At 43.3% G+C, this 24,017-nt stretch overlaps 1 protein-coding gene across 2 annotated transcripts in view; it reads right to left on the bottom strand.

The window, feature by feature from the left end:
- LOC129811930 (otoferlin-like) overlaps positions 1-24,017 on the bottom strand; it is a 41,142-nt gene continuing 17,125 nt past the window's right edge. For both annotated transcript variants that reach the window (XM_055863710.1, XM_055863709.1), the window contains exons 13-45: positions 19,911-20,097; positions 19,385-19,608; positions 17,933-18,041; positions 16,606-16,792; positions 16,280-16,400; positions 15,971-16,071; positions 15,673-15,763; positions 15,145-15,261; positions 14,803-14,955; positions 14,425-14,614; positions 13,932-14,056; positions 13,582-13,716; positions 12,194-12,355; positions 11,004-11,123; positions 10,657-10,818; positions 10,259-10,421; positions 10,005-10,075; positions 9,868-9,894; positions 9,575-9,703; positions 9,379-9,454; positions 8,155-8,273; positions 7,744-7,881; positions 7,081-7,218; positions 5,101-5,228; positions 4,669-4,839; positions 4,175-4,335; positions 3,784-3,926; positions 2,958-3,046; positions 2,708-2,806; positions 2,355-2,596; positions 1,897-2,075; positions 1,475-1,575; positions 1-976 (exon numbers count right to left, since the gene is read on the bottom strand). In XM_055863710.1, coding sequence (XP_055719685.1) covers positions 796-976; positions 1,475-1,575; positions 1,897-2,075; positions 2,355-2,596; positions 2,708-2,806; positions 2,958-3,046; positions 3,784-3,926; positions 4,175-4,335; positions 4,669-4,839; positions 5,101-5,228; positions 7,081-7,218; positions 7,744-7,881; positions 8,155-8,273; positions 9,379-9,454; positions 9,575-9,703; positions 9,868-9,894; positions 10,005-10,075; positions 10,259-10,421; positions 10,657-10,818; positions 11,004-11,123; positions 12,194-12,355; positions 13,582-13,716; positions 13,932-14,056; positions 14,425-14,614; positions 14,803-14,955; positions 15,145-15,261; positions 15,673-15,763; positions 15,971-16,071; positions 16,280-16,400; positions 16,606-16,792; positions 17,933-18,041; positions 19,385-19,608; positions 19,911-20,097 — 4,539 coding nt within the window. In that variant the 3' untranslated portion in view covers positions 1-795. The remainder of the gene's footprint in view (positions 977-1,474; positions 1,576-1,896; positions 2,076-2,354; positions 2,597-2,707; positions 2,807-2,957; positions 3,047-3,783; positions 3,927-4,174; positions 4,336-4,668; positions 4,840-5,100; positions 5,229-7,080; positions 7,219-7,743; positions 7,882-8,154; positions 8,274-9,378; positions 9,455-9,574; positions 9,704-9,867; positions 9,895-10,004; positions 10,076-10,258; positions 10,422-10,656; positions 10,819-11,003; positions 11,124-12,193; positions 12,356-13,581; positions 13,717-13,931; positions 14,057-14,424; positions 14,615-14,802; positions 14,956-15,144; positions 15,262-15,672; positions 15,764-15,970; positions 16,072-16,279; positions 16,401-16,605; positions 16,793-17,932; positions 18,042-19,384; positions 19,609-19,910; positions 20,098-24,017) is intronic.

Below are 24,017 nucleotides of genomic sequence, written 5' to 3' on the forward strand. Positions count from 1 at the left end.
CCTCTCGTGCCCGTTACCTCGAGCCAATTCCTCGAAGTGTCGCCGCTCCGCTCTAGCTGCCTCCAGCTCCTCTTTCGGACGGTGATACTCCCCCGGCTGTGCCCAGGGTCCCTTGCCGTCCAATATTTCCTCCCATGTCCATTTCTCCAGATCCCGCTGCTCCTTGTTACCACGCTGCTTGGTCCGTTTGTGGTGGGTAGTTCTGTAACGATTGTCTTCCTCTTCTGATGAGGAATATGAAGGATCGGACTAAAATGCAGCGTGGTAACCATGTTACTTTAATATAACAGAACATGAAAAAATACAAAAATAACAAAGTGAATGACAACGAAAATCGAAACAGTCCTGAATGGTGAAACAAACACAAAACAACTACCCACAAACACAGGTGGGAACAGGCTACCTAAGTATGGTTCTCAATCAGAGACAACGATTGACAGCTGCCTCTGATTGGGAACCATACCAGGCTAAACACAGAAATACAAAACATAGAAACAAAACATAGAATGCCCACCCCAACTCACGCCCTGACCAAACCAAAATAGAGACATAAAAAAGGAACTAAGGTCAGAACGTGACAGTTAGGGAAAACAAGTCGTTGAATATAGAACTGAGTTGAGAAGTTGTTGAGTAGTCTTTTCTTAAAGGTATAGTTCACCTTGTTTAAGGTGGCAAGTTAAACAAAACCAAAGTGTGAATTGCAGTCACACCTTGTCGACTTCTTTCAAGCTAAGGAAACAAATATCTAAATACATGTTAAATCACTGAACTATCCCTTTTAATAGTTTCCACTTCTCAGACACCCATTAGTTTCTTGGCCATGTATCCAGGCATGCTGTAGATGAAGAGGCCCAGGATGAGCACCAGCAGCAGGGCCACCACTAACTTGACCGTGAGCCAGAAGTACTGGTTGCAGATGAGGTTTTTGATGGCTTTGAAAGGCATAAGGAACCATAGGAAGGCTGTGTCTGGACGGCTGGGAAGAAAAATAGGGTTGGTTGGTTAGACCACACTAATGCCTTAAGGCCATCACACAGACAAATAGAGGATTAGCAAATATGACTATAAGATATAATGCCAGTTTCCTGTGAACAGAAAAAAAATCCATACAAATTATAGAAAAAATAAAGGGTTATTTTAGTAACTTACCTTGCAAAGTATGATGATCCCTGGTCAAACCCGGTACTTGATCGAAGCAATTTCATAAAAGACCCTTTCTTTCGTCCATCATTTGTAAGTATTTTAATCAAATGCACCGTTACGTTGGGGTGTGTTCTGACGACGGTGCGCTCCGACCGCATGGTAGATCGTTGTTTTAGGGCAACCTCACGATGCAAAAGCATGCAACTGCCCCTTCCCCACTTCAATGCATCTTCCCCGTTGAAACACATTGAGTTGGCTCCACCGTATTTGTCATCTCAGTGTGTAAGCACCCTAAAGAGTGGTAGTGGTAACAGGTGAATGGTGCTCTTACTTGGGTTTCTCCAGGGGCTCAGGTTCGTTGCGTCCTTCACCCACTGGATTCTTCTCAGCCTCCTCTGCAGTCATCAGCTGCAGCTCTGCTTCCACTTTCCCCTGCAAAGACACAAACAACATCACTACTTATAAACACTGGGGTTCATACAGTATATAAAGGTTCATACAGTATATAAAGTAGGTCTTTATCTTTTGACTGATCTGTTCGATATTTAACTCAGTTTCTTCAGGGTGTAACCCAATTGTCGCGTTTTGCTGAATCAAAGACACCATTTTGACCAGTGTATATACTTGAATGTGTTTAATCAAGTCCACGTTACATAAGAAAAAGGGAAAGGGGGATACCTAGTCAGTTGTACAACGGAATGCTTTCAACCGAAATGTGTCTTCCGCATTGAACCCAACCCCTCTGAGTCATACCGTGAGTTCAAACTCGTCGTTCTCATCTCTGGCCAGGAAGGGCCACCAGCCCTTGATCCTCCTCTGTTTGAAGATGGACACCATGGGAATATCCTGTTCGTTCAGCACCATGTTGATGGAGCACTGCTTGGCTGTCTTCGCTCCACGAGGGAAACGGTTCAGGTCTAGCTCAACGGCTCCTAGGAAAGACATAAATATCATACGTATTTACTTGATATGCACGAAGGGTTCTCAGCTGTTGTTGTTGATATGTTGATTTTTGTGTTATGACTGCCACAACAGTATTTTCCATGTCCCAGAATTTGAAGTTAAATTTAAAAAAGTAAAATATTACATCGAGGGATATTCAATTCCCTGTAGCCCTAGTCTGAAACGTTATATTCACAGAAAGACCAACATCTACAGCCTAGAAGATCCTTATGGTGAAGGTTTAATAGAGGGAAATCAAATCACTCCACCTAAAAAATCATCTGCAGAGAAGTGATCAGCATCCCAGACTTGTAGGTTGAGACGAGCAGGGATCTTATACTCAGTCTCGTCCCAGGCGAACATGGACTCCTTCTTAGAGATGACGATCTTCTCCTCGGCCTGTAGGTAGTCAAAGGGGTAGATGAAGCGCCAGTTGAAGAGACCTTCCCCTGTCAGGGAGTGGTAGTGGACGTCGGTGTCCTGCTTGTCCTCCTGCTGGCCCTTCAGCCAGCTGTTGAACGATAGAAGAGGAACGAGAACAAGAAGACATGGTTGAAATATCGAGTGCAAGACACACCCTGAAGTTCGAAAAACATATATTTCAAAGGGAAACATTCTTAACCCTCGCACGAAGATATCACTGGACTTTTCTCCAGTGAAGATGTCGTCATCCTCCAGAATGACCTCGTCTGTGTTCCAGATAATCACCCTAAGTTCAAACCTGCCCGACGACCAGACAAAGTATTAAAAACAATCGATTGAAGTGATATGTCTGTAATGTGATATATCTGATCATCTAACATGGGGAATGTACTTTGCAAATGAACTCACTAAATGTTTTTAAAAGCACATTACATTGTACTAGAACATACTTCTTTGGTTTCCTGGGTGAAATATCAACGGCAGGTCCAGGTGCAGGCATATCCTTGGGGAACATGTCCACCCACATCTCAATCCTCCCCTACACATAGAGAAACACAAAGACAAACTTGGGATGTGATACAATTGAACCACTGTCATGGCACACAACTCTGCAGCCCTTGCAAAGCAGCCCCCCCCCGAAACTGTGCTACGCGAAACACTAAAATCAACCCTAAATATTAAGGCCTAGAGAACCGTCACATGAAAAAGATGTGAACTTTTGTTAATTTGATATATTTATTCATTTTTGTTTGTTGCTTTCAAACTAGCATACAGATTAGTTTATAAAATAACATTAGTTGCATCATTTCTGATCCCTTTTTTTTATTTTTAGACTTTACCACCCCCCTCCCATGGTTGAAAATGTAAAAATACACTGCATATACATATAGCCTCCACCTATTTGTACTAGACTCCAAGTGCATGGTCAAATTAACCAATCCTTCTAATCTTAATTCCACCCCTCAGATGTCAACAGACTAACCCATCGTTCCTAGTATATGACCATTTTACTATTTCCTTTTGCAATACATCCATCTATTTGACTGTGATGTCTCACAAGGGTCTTGAACCTCTCTATTTGTCCCATTTATACAGAGATTGCCTTAAAAATAAATACTTTACCTAAGAGTATAAATCATATTTCCCCATCAGATTGTGAACTTTCCTCTATTCTACTTCAGATTTGCTTTACAACCTTCACCAGCTGGATTGTTTGAAAGACACTGAAGCAGGCACGCAGGCAGTTAGCAAGCACAACCTTAACACTTGTCCTACCTGTTCGATCCCAGGCTTGTCAGGATTGAGGAGTGGCCTGGTCTCCACATGCTCTGGAATCAGTTTACAGCCCACCCTGGGGATGTCCTCCCAGTGCTTCAGCACTGTCAGGGCCAGGTGCTCATCTGTCTGCTTCTTCAGACCTAAAGAACATCATCAGATCAACCCAGACAGACATACAGCACAGACTAGTCTCGTACTACCTGGCCTACACACAAGGGGTACTTGGGAAAGCTCATAACATCATAGACCTATATGATCAGTTGTACATGAGGGGGTATTTCAGGCAGAGTAAAATACCAGGCTGAGGGTATTTCAGGGTACAGTACCTAACATAGAAGGTTAAAGAAGCATTTCAGGTACTGTTATTCTGTTGTGCGCTATACAGTACCATTTTCATCTTCGATCTCAGTTCGGCCCATGAAGACCCGGTTGGCCACCTTGACCCGTCCTCCAGGGCCGTAGTGTGGCCCGTCCAGCTTACCCTCCTTACACAGCTTGGCCAGGATTTGGGTCGGCTTCAGGGGGTCCCGCCACACGTTGTAGCCATGGCTACAGGAATGAATAACAATGATGGCTGACACACAAATCCCTCACAGTTCTTATAAGATAATATATGGTATTAATTGATCCTTTATTTATCCAGGTGGGTCCCACTGAGAAATTAATCTCTTTATCAAGGGATCCCTAGGTATAATCAATAATAATATCTAAATACGGGAAAGTATGATCCTATTCAGTTTATGTTGCTCGTTACTGCAGACTAAAGTTGTAAGTATTAAGAATATTGCTGAAATAATTGACATAGTATACTGTGCTGTTGGTATATATTGATTACATGTACTGTGAATGGCGTCAGGCTACGGAGAGCTAGGCCACACTTACATGGCATATTTAGATGGGATGCCACATATTGCTCTGTGTTTGCTGTAGTAACGGTTCTCCAGATCCAGTTTAGTCTCCCCAATCAGGTCGTCAGTGCCCACTAAATCCCAGTCATAGACTGACACTGTTAGTGTGGAGTCGATGGGAAATGTGGCCTCGATGTCAAAGGATCTGATGGGTTCAAAATAAATAACTTTATTAAGTCTTTGGCCATAACTTTGGTTATAATTTTCCACAGGTGTAACATTTTCAAAGCCTATTCAATGCACAAGCTATATAATTGCCAATCATCAATAGTAAATTACTTGGCTATCTCGTATGCTTTTAAGGATTAAGAATTAAGGCCGTATTAAATATAAATTCACTCTATTACGACATCATGAATGTTAGTGGAAATGGTTGAAATGTTGTTTTTAGAGCTTCTCCACTCACTTGCCAAAGATAGGGTTGAGTTGTTTGGAGATGTAGTTATCTTTGTCTTTGATATCCGACTTGCCCAGTTTGATAGCGATGTATGGATCTGCTTTTCCATTGATATCCGCTGGATGCAGGTCCGTAGCCTGCAGGAAAGTATCAAGTAGAGAGATTTTATTTTGTTTTATTTGACCAGTTTTTCAAGACATGACATGTTTATAATCACAGGGTAGTTTATTTACAGTGCCTACGGAAGTCTACATCCCCTTGAAACCTTTCACTTTTTGTTGCCTTGTAAAGTGGGATTGAAATAGATTTATTAATTGTAATTTTTTTTGTCATTGATCTACCCAAAATACTCTGTACTGTCAAAGTGAAAGGAAAATTGTACACATTTTTACACATGAATACAAATGTAATAAATAAAATATAGTCGTTGCATAAGTATTCACCCCCTGCATAAGTATTCACCCCCCTCTCTCTCCCTGAACATATTCCAGGCTGTGCTAGCGAAACAGTCCTGTAGCTTAGCGTCCGCTTCATCGGACCACTTCTGTACTGAGTACTTCCTGTTAGAGTTTTTGCTTGTAAGCAGGAATCAGGAGGATAGAGTTATGGTCCGTTTGCTAAATGGACAGGGGAGAGCTTTGTATGCGTCTCTGTGTGTGGAGTAAAGTTGATCTAGAGTTTATTTCCCTCTAATCGCACTGGTGACATACTGGTAGAAATTAGGTCAGTCAAACGGATTTCGGTTTTCCTGCATTAAAATCCCCGGCCACTAGGAGCGCCGCCTCGGGATGAGCATTTTCTTGTTTGCATATGGCCGTATACACCTCGTTGAGTGTGGTGTTAGTGCCAGTATCGGTTTGTGCTTGTAAATATACAGCTACAAAAAAAACAGATGAAAACTCTCTTGGTAAATAGTATGGTCTACAGCTTATCATAAGGTGTTTTAACTCAGGCGAGCAGAACCTTGAGACTTCCTGGGAAAAAACGGAGGATGGATCAACAACATTGTAGTGACTCCACAATAATGACATAAATGACAGAGTGAAAAGAAAAATACAAATATACAGAACAAAAAAGATTACAAAAACATGCATATGTATGCAACAAGGCACTAAAGTAATGCTGCAAAAAAACACAGCAAAATAATACCCGTTTTTGGTCTAAATGCAAAGCTTTATGTTTGGGGCAAATCCAACACAATGTGTCACTGAGTAACTGCCTCCTTATTTTCAAGCATGGTGGTATCTGCATCATGGTATGGGTATGCTTGACATCGGCAAAGACTGGGGAGTTTTTCAGGATGAAAAGAAACAGGATGGGGCTACTGTAAGCACATGCAAAATCCTAGAGGAAAATCTGCTTCAGTCTGCTTTGCACCAGACACTGGAAGAGGAATTCACCTTTCAGCAGGACAACAACCTACAACACAAGGCCAAATCTACACTGTAGTTGCTTAGCAAGAAGACAGTGAATGTTCCTGAGGAGCCAAGTTAGAATTTTTGATTTAAATCTGCTTGAAAATCTATGGCAAGACTTGAAAATGGCTTTCTAGCCATGATCCCCAACACCTTGACAGAGCTTGAAGAATTTTTCAAAGAATAATGGGTGCAGACAATACGGGTGTGCAAGGCTCTTATGAGACTTACCCAAGAAGACTCACAGCTGTGAGTCAAGAAGACTCATTGCTGCCAAAGGTATTTGAAACATGCATTGCCTAACATGTAGTGGGTGAATACCTATCAAGGTATATTAGTGTTTTATGTTTCATTCATCTTAAATTTGTTTTAGAATTTTTCTTCCACTTTTTAAAATGGTTTGTGTAGATTGAGAAAAAATGACAATGAAATCAATTTTAATCCCAAGGGGGTTGTAGACTTTATATAGGCACTGTACTCTCACCTGAGTGTAGTGTTGTGTAACTACCCTGATGACATAGAGTCGGACATATAAGTACTATTGTAGGTACACAATAGAGAGTAGTGTACATACCCTGATGATATAGACCCGGACTAGGACGTTGATTGGGTCATTAGTTGGAATGTTCTGGAACATGCCCATGTTGGAGTCAAAACCCATCTCCCTCTGCATCTCATCTGACACCGGTACTTTGTACATGCACAGAGAACCCTGGAATATACATAGACATGCACAGAGAACCCTGGAATATACACAGACATGCACAGAGAACCCTGGAATATACACAGACATGCACAGAGAACCCTGGAATATACACAGACATGCACAGAGAACCCTGGAATATACACAGACATGCACAGAGAACCCTGGAATATACACAGACATGCACAGAGAACCCTGGAATATACACAGACATGCACAGAGAACCCTGGAATATACACAGACATGCACAGAGAACCCTGGAATATACACAGACATGCACAATTGTGGTGATATTTAACACAATAACGGACTCAATCCTGTTCCTTTCTAGCCTGGTCCCAGATATGTTTATGCTATATAGACATCATCGTTGAACAAGAACTATAGGAGTTGGCTATACAGTATATGATATATTCTACAGTCTATGTACAGCACAAGAAGACCTGGGACTGTGCTAGTTCCAGCTCTCTTCCATCGCAGACAAAAAAGAAGTTACAAAGAAGGGAACGCCCTTCTGTGCGAAAGGGGTTTTACTTTGAATTTGCCAATAATCCTGTCTTCATCCGCCATGTTCTGGTCGTCGTCATCTCCGGCCTTCCCTCTGAACAGGTTGAAGGTGTGAAGCCAGTCTTCAAAGTGATCAAACTCATTCTCCAGCTCCTTGGGGTACACCTAATGAGGAAATACAAAAAGTACTCTATACATTCAAAACATAATAAAAAAATAAAAAACATATTTAAACATATCAACAACAAAGAAAGAGTATACGGTATTTGACCCAAAACTGCCCAGAGACTTCAACCCATTGCCCAGACTTGTTTAAGCTTAGAAACAGGTTCCAGTAGGTAAAACTGGGATAAAGTGTTTGAAATGACAATTCTGGTTGTAATAACATAATATCAACCAGTTTTGCTCACTGGGGCTCACTGTTGAGTAACCACATACCTGTAGCTCATCAATGTTGTGCTTTTTCTTCTCTGGCATGTCCCCAGGACCAGCCCTCTTCTTCTCCTTCTTTCCCTTGCCTCTCTTTCCTTTGACAAGAGAGTCATCAGGTTTGATCTCTGAGAATAGGTTAGGAGTGAGGGATGAGGGGGGTGAGGGTGGGGGTGGAGAGCAGAGTTGGTGCACAGCAGGGCACTCAAGACATGAATTCAACATGCAAGTTGGCAAACCAATGTATCTTGGCCTATGTACACAATATGAACAGTATATACAATGAATGCCAGTGCAACAGTCAGAGCAGCTAAGACAACATTTACCCAATAGGAATAGGTCATTAGCCTAGCTTAAGAGTATTAGCCTAGCTTAAGAGTATCAATTTAATCACTAAACGTAGGACCGAGAGGCTGAAAAATAGCTTCTTTCTCAAGGCCATCAGACTGCTAAACCAGCCATCACTAGCACATCAGGCTGCCTATAGACATAGATTAGGAGTCACTGGCCACTTTAAGGAAATGAAACACTAGCCACTTTAATAATGTCTCCATATCTTGCACACAATCTCTGCATAACAGTGCATTTCAGATTCCAAAACATTTGTTCAAGTTAGTTTTATATAAATAGTTGATGTATCGTGTTATGTAAAAGTTATACATAGCACTATATAAGCACTAGATGTGGTTTTGTTAGTCATGTTATTCTTAGTCAACGTTCATGGCAGGCCTGTGGTAACATATAGCAGGAGAGCAGGAGGAGGTCATTATATGAGTTTTGAAGTGATGGAAATCATGGATTCATGTCTGTGTAAATGTATGCAGTGATGAACTACAACCGAGATGTCAGGGGTCATATGAAGGGTTGGTAGTACGGGTTGTCATGATTTGAAGAGGACAGCGTGTGTTAGGCACATGAAAGTGGACATAGAATACAACCTGACAACATGATCATTCTCTTTCACCGCAACAATTATATTCTACTTTAAAGTCTCAATCAATATACAGAGATTCGTGATTATGTTGGGCTATCTAACCATGCTGGACCATCTACAAGACATAGTATCTACTTGTCAATATCTACCAAATTAACAAACATCATCAACCTAAACAACCTAAATTGATGATACATAATACGATGTGTATTTGTATGAAATGTGTACAGATTTGGTTTAGATCTAATGGATTTGCTGCTCTTGTGTTTTCCACATTAGTTTAGGATTGTCTGTGTTACCTCCGCCCTCAGCAGCAATATCCTGTGCCTCTTTCTCCTCAGCATCCGCCATAGCTGCCTCCTGAGCCTTGAGAATCTACAGAGTAAGACACACAAACCAATAAAATCCATTACATATTGACAGGATCACTTTTTCAAATTCAATTATGAGTATTAAAATGTAGCCAAATGTAGCCATTTTCCCGGATGGCCTCACCTCCATCAGAGTTTCGATCGAGGCAAAGTACTTGGACCACCAATCCAACATGCTTTCATCAAACTCCTCCTCCTCCACCTCGTCCCCTCCCTTCTTCCTTTTCTTCTTCTTCCCTCCCTTCTCATCCTCCTAACATATCAACGCAAGGTTAGATTACAGGTTGCAGTAGGCCTTTTACTGTTTTCAAACTACCGTACTAACCTTTTCAAATAAGCTGTCACGCACAAATGCTTTTGACATCACTCCTACATTGAGAAACAGAGACCTTCCTAGATCAACGTCATAACACCTACCTCAATTTTAACCACCGCATCGGACCCCTGGAAAATACCACACAACATACTATATCAATCGTTTTACAACTCAGTTAGGATGTTTTATTAAAGTTTATTGCTAAAGTTAACATTCATTTAATGGTGTGAGATCTTACAGAGTCCAGCTTGACCATGGTCTCCATCTTCTTGATGGTGGGCTCTGGCTCATAGTTGACAATGATCTCCTCTGTGAGAGGACAACGACTGCATTAGTAGGCACAAATCAAAGTGTAAGGGCACAGCGAGGTGTGGGTTTGTTTGTGCGTGTGTGTGTGTGTGTGTGTGTGTGTGTGTGTGTGTGTGTGTGTGTGTGTGTGTGTCCGTTTGTGTGTGTATGTGCGCGTGTGTGAGTGCATGTATGTGTGTGTACCTTGAGTGTTCCAGTTGTTGGCGTGCTTGTCTGCCGCCCGGTAAATGAACTTGCGTAAGGTGGTGACAGCATGGTTCCCCACCAGGGTGTAACGCCCGAAAGCTCTGCAGTCCACCACTCTGATGTTCAGGGGAGGGTGGAGCAGCTCGTTCTCGGGCAGATCCTGGAGAACAACAAGTTCACAGTAAATGAATGGGCTAAATTTGGCACCTTTACGGTGTCATTTCCTGTTTGTTAAGAAGACGTCATATAACCAGATCACAACCAATTGTTACAATAAGGCAAAGATTTCGTTTTCATGACGCCGTCACAGTGTCATGAGAAAGTCGTTATATTTTTGAGTTGTTATTAGGTGAGATAACCAGGTGAACGATGGAATGATTTTAAAGAGAACTTACCACCTCAAACATCTTAACCAGGGTGCCGAAGTTAGGATTTTTCTTGTAGTTCTGGATGAGGGAAGACTGGACTCCTTTACCGGCACATTCTATGTCCACACGAGGCCTGTCCACCGCGGCTAGGTTGACCCTCTTCAGGTCCCTCAGGCCCCAGAACAACACCTACATTTCAGTAACACTTTATTTAAAAGGGTACCCACATAGGGACTTCATAACACATTTATAACCCCTACATTCTACATTCATAAGCAGTACATAAGGGTTTCATATGTTACATCAACATTTACAGTGCGATATTTACAGCTACACTTCCTGTATTTCAAGGCCAAGAGGAGTTTAATTCCCACCTCGATCCTGTACTTGCTGAGGACTGGTCTGATGCCCAAAGGGACTGGTAGGATGGGACCACGGTCCATGTCTGTAGGACCATCGATGGGCGGCAGGTCAGCTTTACCATGAGGACCAATCTGAAACATGAACAGATATAATATAATAATAATATAATATATGCCATTTAGAAGTGGCTTTTATCCAAAGCGACTTACAGACATGCGTGAATACATTTTAAGTCTGGGTGGCCCCAGGAATTGAACCCACAATCCTGGCATTGCAAAAGCCATACTCTACCAACCGAGCCATACAGGAGACTACAGACATCAACATTACTGATTCATTTGGGTCTAATCAAAGCATTTATAATTACATGTCTGGCAGACATTTCGTTTTGTTTGAGTGTTATTAAAGGCCCAGGGGATTTTAAAGGCCCAATGCACAAGATTTCCTGTGTTTCATATATATTTCCACACTATGAAGTTGGAATAATATTGTGAAATTGTGAAAATGATAAAAATTTGCCGTTTGAAAAGACCGCCTGAAATTTCAGCCTGTTTGGTGGGATGTAGTTTTTAAAGATGCACTATGCAGAAATCACTCTGCCATTTCCCGGTTGCAAAAATTCTAATAGTTTGCTTCATTTCAGTTTATGTGACAAAACAAGTAATTATAGTGTATTGTACCATCTATACCGCTGTGAAATATGTTTTCCATAAAACATTGTATTTTCTGCTGTTTGAAGCTGGTGTATAAAACCGAAAGTAAAAGACGTAAAAACGAAACTTAAGTACAGGAAGCATAGAAATAGCACACATAGAACTGATCTACCGCGTCTTAGACTTGCTTTCAATGATAATGACAGGTCTATAACCCACATTTATATGTGAAGATGGTCAGACCACTCAGACCACTCCCAGATAGTCCTACAAAATTCTTGCTTGAGAAATTGCTCTTTGCTAAGAAGCTATTTTTGTTGATTTTTGACCATTTTAATTGAAAACAATCACAGTAAGGTACATAATTGTTACAGAGCAAAGATTTGATATTGAGACTAAAATGACTGCATTGGACCTTTAACCTAGGAAATCTCGGGAATACATCAACTTTGAAAGGCAACTTGAAAGTCAACTTTCAACTTCTACCAACCAATTTCCCTCTACTCTGGGACAAATAATGTAGAAAGTTGATCTATTGCCAGGCTCACCTGCAGCAATTCGAAGGCCGCCAGCATTTCTCCAGCGGTGCAGTTCCCCCTATAGATCTGGTAGTACTCTAGTTGGGGAGGGAAACGTGGAGGTCCGTAGTGTTCATCCGCCATCTTGGTTATAGGCTTGGCGAAGGTCCTGCCCATGAACTCTGCTTTGCCCTGGAGTCACATCATAACAGGGAGACATGGGATACAATCAAAATATAACCCTGACCCTTCTGTGGTAAATCAAGGTCCACACTACGTCCACAAATATTAAGGTTGAAATATTTGAAAGAATGGTCTCTTTGGTATACTGTACAATATAGAATCCAAGGAAATTGGCCGGTGTTTACATTACAAGCATTTTAAGAGTAAAATGTGACATTTAAAAAACACTACCATAAGAAATACAATAAAGGGTCTTCATGGCACGTCATTCATCAATATGTTAAGTATGGCATCAGCTTCACCTAACACAGAAGCATGGCTTGACAATGCACATGCTTCAAAGCTCAAGAAAACACAACAGAACAATGAAGAACAACTAGCCTGGTTCCAGATCTGTTTGTAATGCTTTGACAACTCGACCATAGGAGTTATCTATACGCACAAACAGATCTGGGACCAGGCTAGAAAACAATGGCAAGACACCCAAACATAACCACTGTACCACATAAGCAATAAGTTTTCATTGAAGGAATGCAAGAGGGATAAGGCTGATGTCCAGTGAATTTGTCGTTTCAGCTAAATCTTATACCTCTTGCATGCCTTGGGCCAAGGCTCTCCAACCCTGTTCCTGGAGAGCTACCGTCCTGTAGGTTTTCGCTCCAACCTTAATCTAGCACACCTGATTGTAATAATTAGCTGGTTGATAAACTGAATCCATGTGTCCGAATCAGGCTCGTTACAACTGGGACTAGAGTAAAAAAACTTCAGGAGGGTAGCTCTCCAGGAACAGGGTTGGAGAGCCCTGCCTTGGAGCATAACGCTACTTCAAACTGTCAATCAGAATTCAGTTCACACTCTACTTATCCCGAGTAAAGGTCATCCAAAACAATGGTGTTTATGTTCAGGAATGAATTGTATGATCATCAGTTGAGTCAACATATACATTCTTTCAAATATAATTCATAACAATTCTGTCCAATTTGACACACATATAATGGGCCACATTCTTTTACAATGACGCTAACAAAGTACATGCTACAGTATCTCTTTCAAACGCAGAGCCTGATTCACATTTGAATGACATTTATGTTACTTAGACGACTTGAGCAGCAAGGAAAGAGTGGTCTGGAAACCTAAACGACGGTATGCGTTGTCAGATGATCAATTGAAATTCAGATAGAATCTGTTATGATAGATCTGTTCTGACATGAGTTCTAACCAGGCATCATGCTTACCACCGTGTCCTGGTCATAGATTTCTATGACGATGATAGGCGGGTCGTCCCTCAGTTCTCCGACTTCTCCAAACAGTTCTACGTTGTCATACACCATCAGCTGGTCCCAGGTGGGGCACAGTGTCTCATTCAGCACCTGGGCAGAGAGTGATATTCATTCATTGATTCATTAAATTCACTCGCCATCTTGTTACTCTCATTCCCCATTCTGCACCATGTCATTCTTATACGGACTCTTTAATTACTGGACCAAACTTCACCACTGTTCAAAGACGATAGTTATATTTGTGGATTCACTGTATTTTGTAATGAACGAACGAACGAACGAACAATCCAATCTAGTTGTCCTACCTCTGTGACCTGGCTGTGTGTGGAGAAGAAGACCCTGGCGAAGGGGTCTGAGAGGCCGCTGCTGTCTGCTGCAAACAGGCTGCGAGCCTGGTACATATGGACCCTCAGTTGGAAGATCTGCTTCACTGTGGCGGGGGAAGATTCACAAGCATTTATCAATGAGATACTCCAGTTTCCCTTATTCATAGTGATACAATATGTGCACAAAATTTGAATTTTAAGAAAATACATTTAGATTCAAAGTCAAAGTTCCCTGACGGTCTGAGGGCAGCCTGGTGGTCCCTAAGACCTAAGACCACAGGGGTAAGTCCAAGGGATTTGTCTACTCAAATCATTCAATTTCCATGGAGATGTGTACACATGCACGGGACATTATCATCTCCCTTACTCGTGTAGGCCACAGATAACGTAAGCACTTATCCATGAGATTCCTTAGTTATCCCTTATGCGTAGTGATGTACGCGGCTCATCGGACACCATCGGTCTCCCTTACTCGTGTATGTGAGGCTGATGGGAGGAGCAGACTGCGAGCCAGGTCCTTTCAGCATCTTGTTCTCCTCGAAGCCGTTGGGCAGCCCAGACAGGAAGTCCTTCCTCTGACGGTTCAGACCCAGCCACAGGTAGATCTCTGTCTTAGCCTGCACTGTCCAGCCAGCTGCACCAAAGCCCTTCTTACCAGGCAGCTGGGGTGATAAGGCAAATACATGAATGGAAAATCAGATGGACACACCAGTAGTGATTCAGATCGAGTGAAAAAGGGATGGCTGTAAATAATACAATATTTTGGATTTCAAGCCAAATCAATAAGCAGACATTGGAAGAGGAAGCATGCATAGGTTTGGTTATGGATGTAGAGTAACTATGCACAGACCTTGAAGAAGATGGTTTTGACTTTGCCACAGTCCTTCCCAGTCTCCTCGTCCACCCCGGAGTGCAGGATGTCTTTGGAGGGGACACGGGCGTAGGCAATGCGCTTGTTGTTACTCATCATCCAGATGTAGACGTCAGGGATGCTGTGCTGCGGCTGCAATTACACATAGAGGAATCAAACAACCAATCAATCAAACAAATATTTATTGGAAAATGTGTAGTTCAAACATATATACGTATACGATAAAAGAAAGATGAACAAAGACTTCTTGAATGGTATCAATAGTTTTAGATATATTAACAAATTATGTACGTACGGTATATGCACCCCTTACTGACTTACCTCATCAGCTAGGAACCTGAGCTTCTGGAGGAAGTTCTGAACCAGCTTGATCTTATCTCTCACTGTGTTCTTCTTCACCTGCGTCCTGATGGTCTTAGCCTGCTGACCTATGCTCTCCTACAAGCACACACAACGAGACGATCATCATTTTTAGCACACAAACACATTATGAATCAATAAGATAAAATAGTAGATATAATAGTAGTGGTGGTTCCGTGTGGCTCAGTTGGTAGAGCATGGCACTTGAACGCCAGGGTTGTGGGTTTGATTCCCACAGGGGACCAGTATGAACAAATATGAAAACGTAAGTCACTTCAGATAAGAGTGTCTGCGAAATGCAGTAGGAAGGCAATACAAAGTCTTACAATGCATTATAACCACATCATAATGTATTATACCTGTAGGCTTTGAGTAAAGTGTTACCCACAAAGATAATATACAGTATATAATTATATTTGTAATTCTGTGGTGTTACCAACATAATATATAAAAAATATCACAATAATCTTTGGCTCATGTGTGCCGTACCAGTTCCCTCATGCAGGACTTGAGTCTCTCCTTGTCCAGCTTGGTCCTCCCAGTCTGATTCTGGTCTTTGTTAGCCAGAGTCAGAAATTGACTGAGGAAATAATTAAATGTTAGCCATATTCTGCATCCCAAATGGCACCCTATTCCCTAAATAGTGCACAAATTTTGACCAGAGACCTATGGACTCTGGTCAAAAGTAGTGCACTACATAGGGAATAGGGTGCCATGCTTGTGTAAGTAAGTAGAGAGCAAGTGTGGCTTGGCTAGGCTCAGTAGTGTGGAAAGGGTAAGTAGGCACCTGCATCCGTTGCCGAGATCCTCCAGGACCCCTCTCAGTCTGCGTTCCGGATAGGCCTTCTCTGTCTTAATGACCTCCTGAACATCGTTCAGACCCTCCTCCTGTTGACACAGTGTTATAGACACGTTAGAACATTAGGATGGGGCTGGGAATTGCCAGGGACCTCACGATACAATATTATCACGAGATTTAGGTGCCGATACGATATGTAATTGTATCGATTTCCCCCCCCCCATCACTAGAAAATAATGTTGTAATTATGTTGTTTTTACACATTTTGATGGGTATTAAGGTAATCGATTGACTCACCAGTTTATCTGCGATGTTGTCCATGATGTTGGCATTGTACAGTCTTCTTCTCTGGTCCTGCCACCAGCTCTTGATATAAATACATGGCTTCCTCTCAAAGTAAGGCAGGTGGAAATAATTTCTGAAAGTTTGAAATGCATAAAGAGAGACACTGAAACCTGACCTAGCGAGATCTACGATCTGGTTGCAGTGACCAACAATCCCAGCGGGAAAACTAGCTGAAAATATTGTTATGAGAACTAGTTCACAAGCAGAACTAACGTCATTTCAACCAGCTTTCCCCGCTGTACTGTAATACTCTGCTTATGTGTGTGTTGGGAACTGACCTGTCGGTGATGACCGGTTTCATGGGCGGGGTGGAGGACACTGAGACCAGGTCATTATCATCCCCCTCCTCTTCATCACTGGAGCCTTGGATCAGCTCCGACTCCTCTTCATCTCCGTCTCCCCCACTCTTCTTCCCGCTACTCGACTTGGGTTTGGTCACGCCGTCAATTTCGCTCCCATAGTTACCTAGTTAAAAGACGCAAGTATAAAATATGATGATGAACATGACAATATACAGATCATCAAGGAATGGTTAGCCAGACCCAGATTAAGCCTAGTCCTGGATTTAACAAAATTATTAATGGAGAATCTTCATTGAGGGACTGTTTCCCAGACACCGATTAAGCCTAGTCCTAGACTAAAAAACAGGACTAGGCTTAATCTGTATCCAAGAAACGTACCATACATGTGCTACCTGCTGCCTTAGTATTATGGTATAAAGTGAAGTCAGTTTTATTGATATAATAAGGCTGAATTCTAACCTGAGTTCTATGTGGTTTAACTTTGCATAGATCATGCACTGATGTCAAGGCGAGATGAGTGAGTACTGAAGCTTTGGCAAAGTGGGTGGGGTTATATCCTGCCTGTTTGGCCCTGTCCGGGGGTATCATCGGATGGGGCCACAGTGTCTCCTGACCCCTCCTGTCTCAGCCTCCAGTATTTATGCTGCAGTAGTTTATGTGTCGGGGGGCTAAGGTCAGTCTGTTATATCTGGAGTACTTCTCCTGTCTTATCCGGTGTCCTGTGTGAATTTAAGTATGCTCTCTCTAATTCTCTCTTTCTCTCTCTCTCTCGGAGGACCTGAGCCCTATGACCATGCCTCAGGACTACCTGGCATGATGACTCCTTGCTGTCCCCAGTCCACCTGGCCGTGCTGCTGCTCCAGTTTCAACTGTTCTGCCTGCGGCTATGGAACCTTGACCTGTTCACCGGACGTGCTACCTGTCCCAGACCTGCTGTTTTCAACTCTCTAGAGACAGCAGGAGCGGTAGAGATACTCTCAATGATTGGCTATGAAAAGCCAACTGACATTTACTCCTGAGGTTCTGACTTGTTGCACCCTCGACAACTACTGTGATTATTATTATTTGACCATGCTGGTCATTTATGAACATTTGAACATCTTGGTCATGTTCTGTTATAATCTCCACCCGGCACAGCCAGAAGAGGACTGGCCAACCCTCATTTTTCCTAGCCACCGTGCTTCTACACCTGCATTGCTTGCTGTTTGGGGTTTTAGGCTGGGTTTCTGTACAGCACTTTGAGATATCAGCTGATGTAAGAAGGGTTATATAAATACATTTGTTTTGATTTGAAGCTACCAACCTATCGTAACCTCGAAGCTGATTGGTTTGTCCCCGATCTTCCTGTCAATCATGGTGGCCTCCAGGAACACCCCGAAGAGGAAGAACTCCTCTACTTTCCCTGTGGCGCTCTAGATGAAGAGACACAAAGATTAACATGGACATACATTATAACAGGAATAATTCTTCCACCTTTCCAGTGGAATTCTGGATGGATAGAGAGTAGAAACATAAATGTTAATTTGGAAAACATTATCAGGAAGAACACCTCCACTTTCACAGTGGTGTTCTGGATGGATGGAGAGACAAAGATTAAAAGGATACTTTGGGATTTTGGCAATGATGCCCTTTATCTACTTCCCCAGATGAACTCATGGATACCACTTTTATGAGTTAGCGGTAGTTTCGCAAGCCAATGCTTACCTGCGTTAGCGCAATGACTGTTAGTCTATGGGTATCTAGTAGCATACTAGCATTGTCATTCTGTCATTGTGCTAACGCAAGTTAGCATTGGCTCGCGAAATTACCTAGCTTCCTTCGTACTGGACACAGAGCGATAAAAATTGTATCCACGAGTTCATCTGACTCTGGGCAAGTAGATTGCCAAAATCCCGAAGTATCCCTTTAATATGGACACCCTCATATGTGCTAATTAAGCAGTAAGGCATGAGGGGATGTAGTATATGGCCAATATACCACGGCTAAGGGATGTTCTTAGGCACCACAAACCCAAGAGGTGCCTTATTGCTATTATAAACTAGTTACCAGCAAAAATAAATGTTTCGTCATACCCGTGGTTTACAGTCTGATATACCACGGCTGTCAGGCAATCAGCATTTAGGGCTCGAACCACCCAGTTTATAATTAAGCAATAAGGTCCGGGGGTGTGGTATATGGCCAATATACCACGGCTTTCAGCCAATCAGCATTAACTGGAGATGTATGCCTTGATAATGCTGTGATGCGTACTATATGGTGTCTGACATATGAAAATATAGTGTATAAGAGTATGGTGAGTATTTCAAATGATGACTATGAAAATACTGAGCATGCAGAGCTCTAGTTCAGGACTCTGGCGAAGACCAGAGAAGCTTACATAGACGCTCTCTCGCTCGACCGGCTCTACTGTGTGACTTACATTGTCTGAACACATAAAAATACCTCCATTAATGGAAACAGTCAGTTAATAATGTAGCATCAGCGATTGGGCTAAATAAAGATGATCAATAATTTAGTCAGATTGCACTGTGATGACCTGTTTGTTGTGAGCTGTGAGTCACAATAGGAGGGTTTATCTGCTTGAGCAGTCACCCATGAGAGGGAGGGAGAGACAGAGAGAGAGACACACACACACACAGAGACACAAAGAGAGAGAGAGAAAGAGGTAGAGACAGTGTGTGTGTGTGTGTGTGTGTATGTGTGTACGGGCAAGCATGTGTGAATATTTACATACATGCATGTGTGTGTGACCCACCTCTGAGATGTTAGGCACCCCCTCCACCTGCACCTCGGTGGAGCTCATGATCTCCGGGGAGGAGGTGTCCAGGATCTCCACACCCAGGCTGACCAGCAGGCGGGCTCTGAAGGACACCCCCTCCCCCAGACCCTCGTTCAGGTCCTGGTGCTCGTCCATGATGGTGTAGCTACGAGTGGAGCCATACATGTTCACCCAAGCCGGACCCAGGGTGGGAAGGAAGCCTGGCAGAGTATGGGTGTAAAGAGCATGGCAATTTGGAAAGTGCTTTTGGAGATTGGAGCGGTAACACAGCCAACTCCGGACCACACACTGGCAAACCGCAAAACGCCTCTCTTGTCAGTTACAATTTGTCAGACTATTTCATGAGGTAACACTTTCACAATTTGCTTCAGCTGGGACTTGACACCTATTGCACTTTCCTTTACTCCATACAAACACCAAATATAACAAATGAAAGACACAAGAAAGAAACACAATACACAGTATCTTCTGAATTAAGGGAAACATTTCTACACTGAAGAACCTTTGTCTCCATCATTGGCGATCTTTCTCAGGTCAATGAAGTGTGTTCCGAGGGCCACGTCGTTCACTTTGTCTGAGTCTCGGATCTGGACCTTCATGCGTTTGCAGAGCGGTGGAAACATCTCAGTGAAGACGATCTGCTCGTTCCAGATTGGCTCGTAGCTGCTCTTCTGGATAGATGTTTTCCCCTGGGATCACAAAGCAGTCCACTTAAACAATACAATAAAACAAGTTGTGCCCATTGCATGTTGTGCCCATAACATAACATAGCATAGTATACAATGATGAGAGAAAGTTTATGAACCATTTAGGATTTTCTTTATTTCTGCATAAATTTAACCTAAAATGTGATTAGATCTTCATCTAAGTCCTAATAATAGATCAAGTGAACATGATTAAACAAATAACAAAAACAATTGTACTTTTTCATTTATGTATTGTGCACATTGGTCCAACATTTGATTTCTTTGTCGGAAAAAGTATGTCAACCTCTAGATCAGGTATTCCCAAACTGGGGTACGGGGGTACGCGGAGTGCCGTCGGGGGCTCGCCAAATAAAAATGTGATTCACATTTTAAAAATCTATATATAATAATAAAAATACACATTTTATTTCACATTTTCAAACAGTCCATTTATATTTTCCAATGGGGCTATACATTTGGGGGGTTTTCTCGACTGAGTAGCCTTGTTTCACTGCCAAAAATAAAATTAAACCATCTAGTGTTCAGCAAAACAACAACAGAATGTCAAATACAGGTAGCCTAGTCAAATAACTAACATCCAATCACATTAACCGTTACTCTCTCACGGGAATCCTTCACTCTTGCACAGATATTTACTAGGCCCCTGAACTCTCGTGTATTTTCTGCATTATGCAATGATATGGGCAGCGACCATGTAACGCTTTTACAACATACAGAACTTCGAGGGTTATCAAGGGGCAGAGTACTGACACGTTTTTTAAAATTGAGAGACGAGCTTAAAGTTTTCATTACTGACCATCATTTTCACTTGTCTGACCGCTTGCATGATGACGAGTTTCTCACACAACTGGCCTATCTGGGTGATGTTTTTTTCTCCACTGAATGATCCGAATCTAGGATGACAGGGACTCTGCGCAACTATATTCAATGTGGGGGACAAAATTGAGGCTATGATTAAGAAGTTGGAGCGCTTCTCTGACTGCATTAACAAGGACAACACACAGGTCTTTCCATCATTGTGTGATTTTTTTTTGTGCAAATGAACTCAAGCTTACGGACAATGTCAAATGTGATATAGCGAAGCACCTGAGTGAGTTGGGTGAGCAATTATGCAGGTACTTTCCGAAACGGACGACACAAACAACTGGATTCATTATCCCTTTCATTCCCTGCCTCCAGTCCACTTACCGATATCTGAACAAGAGAGCCTTTTCAAAATTGCAACAAGCGGTTCTGTGAAAATGTAATTTAATCAGAAGCCACTGCCAGATTTCTGGATAGGGCTGCGCTCAGTGTTTCTTGCTTTAGCAAATCGCACTGTTAAGACACAAATGCCCATTGCAACCACGTACCTATGTGATGGTGGTGTCGTGAGTATTAGTTAATGTGAGGACTGTTGCTCATCGAATGATTAAAGGTTTCTAATTGCGTGATTAAATGAATCAAGCAACTATTAACTCATTAACCTGGGGCACCATGGGAAAATTCGTTTTTTTGGTGTTTCTATTTCCCAAATTAACTCAAAGAATAACAAAATATCGATTTTACAACAGTCGCTAATTAATCAGTTTCCTCTACAATCTCATTCTGAACGTCGCATAATCCGGGAATCTGCACGGACCTGGGTCCCACCAATGAGTTCGTACCACACCAATCTTAGTGGATTATTTATTTACTAGAAAGCTAAAATGATGATAAAAGATACACATACTGTCACGGCCGTCGAAAGAAGTGGACCAAAGTGCAGCGTGGTGAGCGTAGATTTCCTTTTATTATAGAATGTTGCCAACAAAACAAGAAACAAAATAAACGACCGTGAAGCTTCCGAGGGCTATAGTGCAACTAACAAAGTCAACTACCCACAATCACAGGTGGGAAAAAGGGATGCCTAAGTATGATTCCCATTCAGAGACAACGATAGACAGCTGTCCCTGATTGAGAACCCTAGCCGGCCAAAATATAGAAACACAAATCATAGAAATAAAGGACATAAAATGCCCACCCAAAACACACCCTGACCAAACCAAAAAGAGACATAAAAAAGTCTCTCTAAGGTCAGGGCGTGACAGTACCCAACCCAACACCCCCCCCCCCCCCCGCCGCAAAACCTGAACCTATAGGGGAGGCATCTATTCGCGGTGGCGGCTCTGGTGTGGGACGTAGACCCCGCTCCACCTCTGGCTCACCCCACTTTGGTGGCGCCTCTGGTGCGGGGACCCTCGCTGCCGGCCACGGACTGGGGCCCGGCGTTGCGGGCCCCGGACTGGAGACCGTCGCTGGGGGCCCCGGACTGGAGACCTTCGCTGGGGGCTCTGGACTGGAGAACGTCGCTGGAGGCTCCGGACTGGAGACCGTCGCTGGCGGTCTGGTCCTTGGAGGAGGCACAGGATGAACCAGGCTGGGGAGACCTACTGGAGGCCTGGTCCTTGGAGGAGGGACAGGATGGACCGGGCTGTGGGGGAGCACTGGAGATCTGGTGCGTATCCCTGGCACCATTCTTCCCGGCTGAATGCCCACTTTAGCCCGGCACCTCCAGAGCGCAGGCACAGGTCGAACCGGGCTGTGGGGAGCACTGGAGATCTGGTGCTTGACACTTGCACCTCTCCTCTTGGCTGAATGCCCACTTTAGCCCGGCACGGGCGGAGCGCAGGCATACGACGCACTGAGCAGTCACAGCGCACCGGAGACACAGTGCGCAGAGCCGGCGCAGGATACCCTGGGCCGAAACGGTGCACCGGAGACCAAGCGAGCTGAGCTACCACAATCTGCCCTGGCTGGATGCCCACCCTAGCGTGGCACTTGCGGAGAGCTGGCATATAGCGCACCGGGCTATGAGAGCGCACTGGAGACACCGTGCGCTTTACCGCATAACACGGTGCCTAACCCGTACCACGCTCCTTACGGTAAGCACGGGGAGTTGGCTCAGGTCTATACCCTGACTCTGCCACTCCCCCCATGTGCCCCCCCCCCCCCCCCCCAAAAAAAAAAAACATTTTTTGGGGCTGCCTCTCATGCTGCCTCTCATGCCTCTCACGCTGTGCCAACTCCTCGTTCTGACGCCGTTCCGCCTTTGCTGCTTCTAGCTCCTCCTTAGGACGGCGAAATTCACCAGCATGTGCCCAGTGTCCCTTGCCTTCCAATATCTCCTCCCATGTCCATTCCTTCAGAAAGTGCTGCTCCTCCCGGCCACGCTGCTTGGTCCTTTGCTGGTGGGTAGTTCTGTCACGGCCGTCGAAAGAAGTGGCCCAAAGTGCTGCGTGGTGAGCGTACATTTCCTTTTATTATAGAATGTCGCCAACAAAACAAGAAACAAAATAAACGACCGTGAAGCTTCCGAGGGCTATAGTGCAACTAACAAAGTCAACTACCCACAATCACAGGTGGGAAAAAGGGCTGCCTAAGTATGATTCCCAATCAGAGACAGCTGTCCCTGATTGAGAACCATAGCCGGCCAAAACATAGAAACACAAATCATAGAAATAAAGGACATAGAATGCCCACCCAAATCACACCTTGACCAAACCAAAAAGAGACATAAAAAAAGTCTCTCTAAGGTCAGGGCGCGATATAATACACAAAACACAGTCTAGGCTATTGATTAGAACTTAGTATAACGGGCCAACACACTATGGCGCGTGTTACCCAAAATGGGGATTTAAAAGAGAGAGAAAAAGAGAAAGTACACGGGAGAAATACACATTTGAGTGCATTTGTCAGCTATGCTTATTTTAACCCTAGCCTTGCCCCGAACTGCCGCTCTTATGGGTCAGAATATAATGATGTAATTACGTGTGGGAGGTCTCAGATGGGAAGCTCCGCGTGGGTCGTTTAGGCTTCTCAATGACGCACTTCTCCGGCGCAACTCTCTGGTCGTCCTCACGATGTCAGTGTCCTTTTGGTCT

This window comes from Salvelinus fontinalis, chromosome 15, assembly GCF_029448725.1.
Source record: "Salvelinus fontinalis isolate EN_2023a chromosome 15, ASM2944872v1, whole genome shotgun sequence".
In the NCBI taxonomy this organism is placed as follows: Eukaryota; Metazoa; Chordata; class Actinopteri; order Salmoniformes; family Salmonidae; genus Salvelinus; species Salvelinus fontinalis.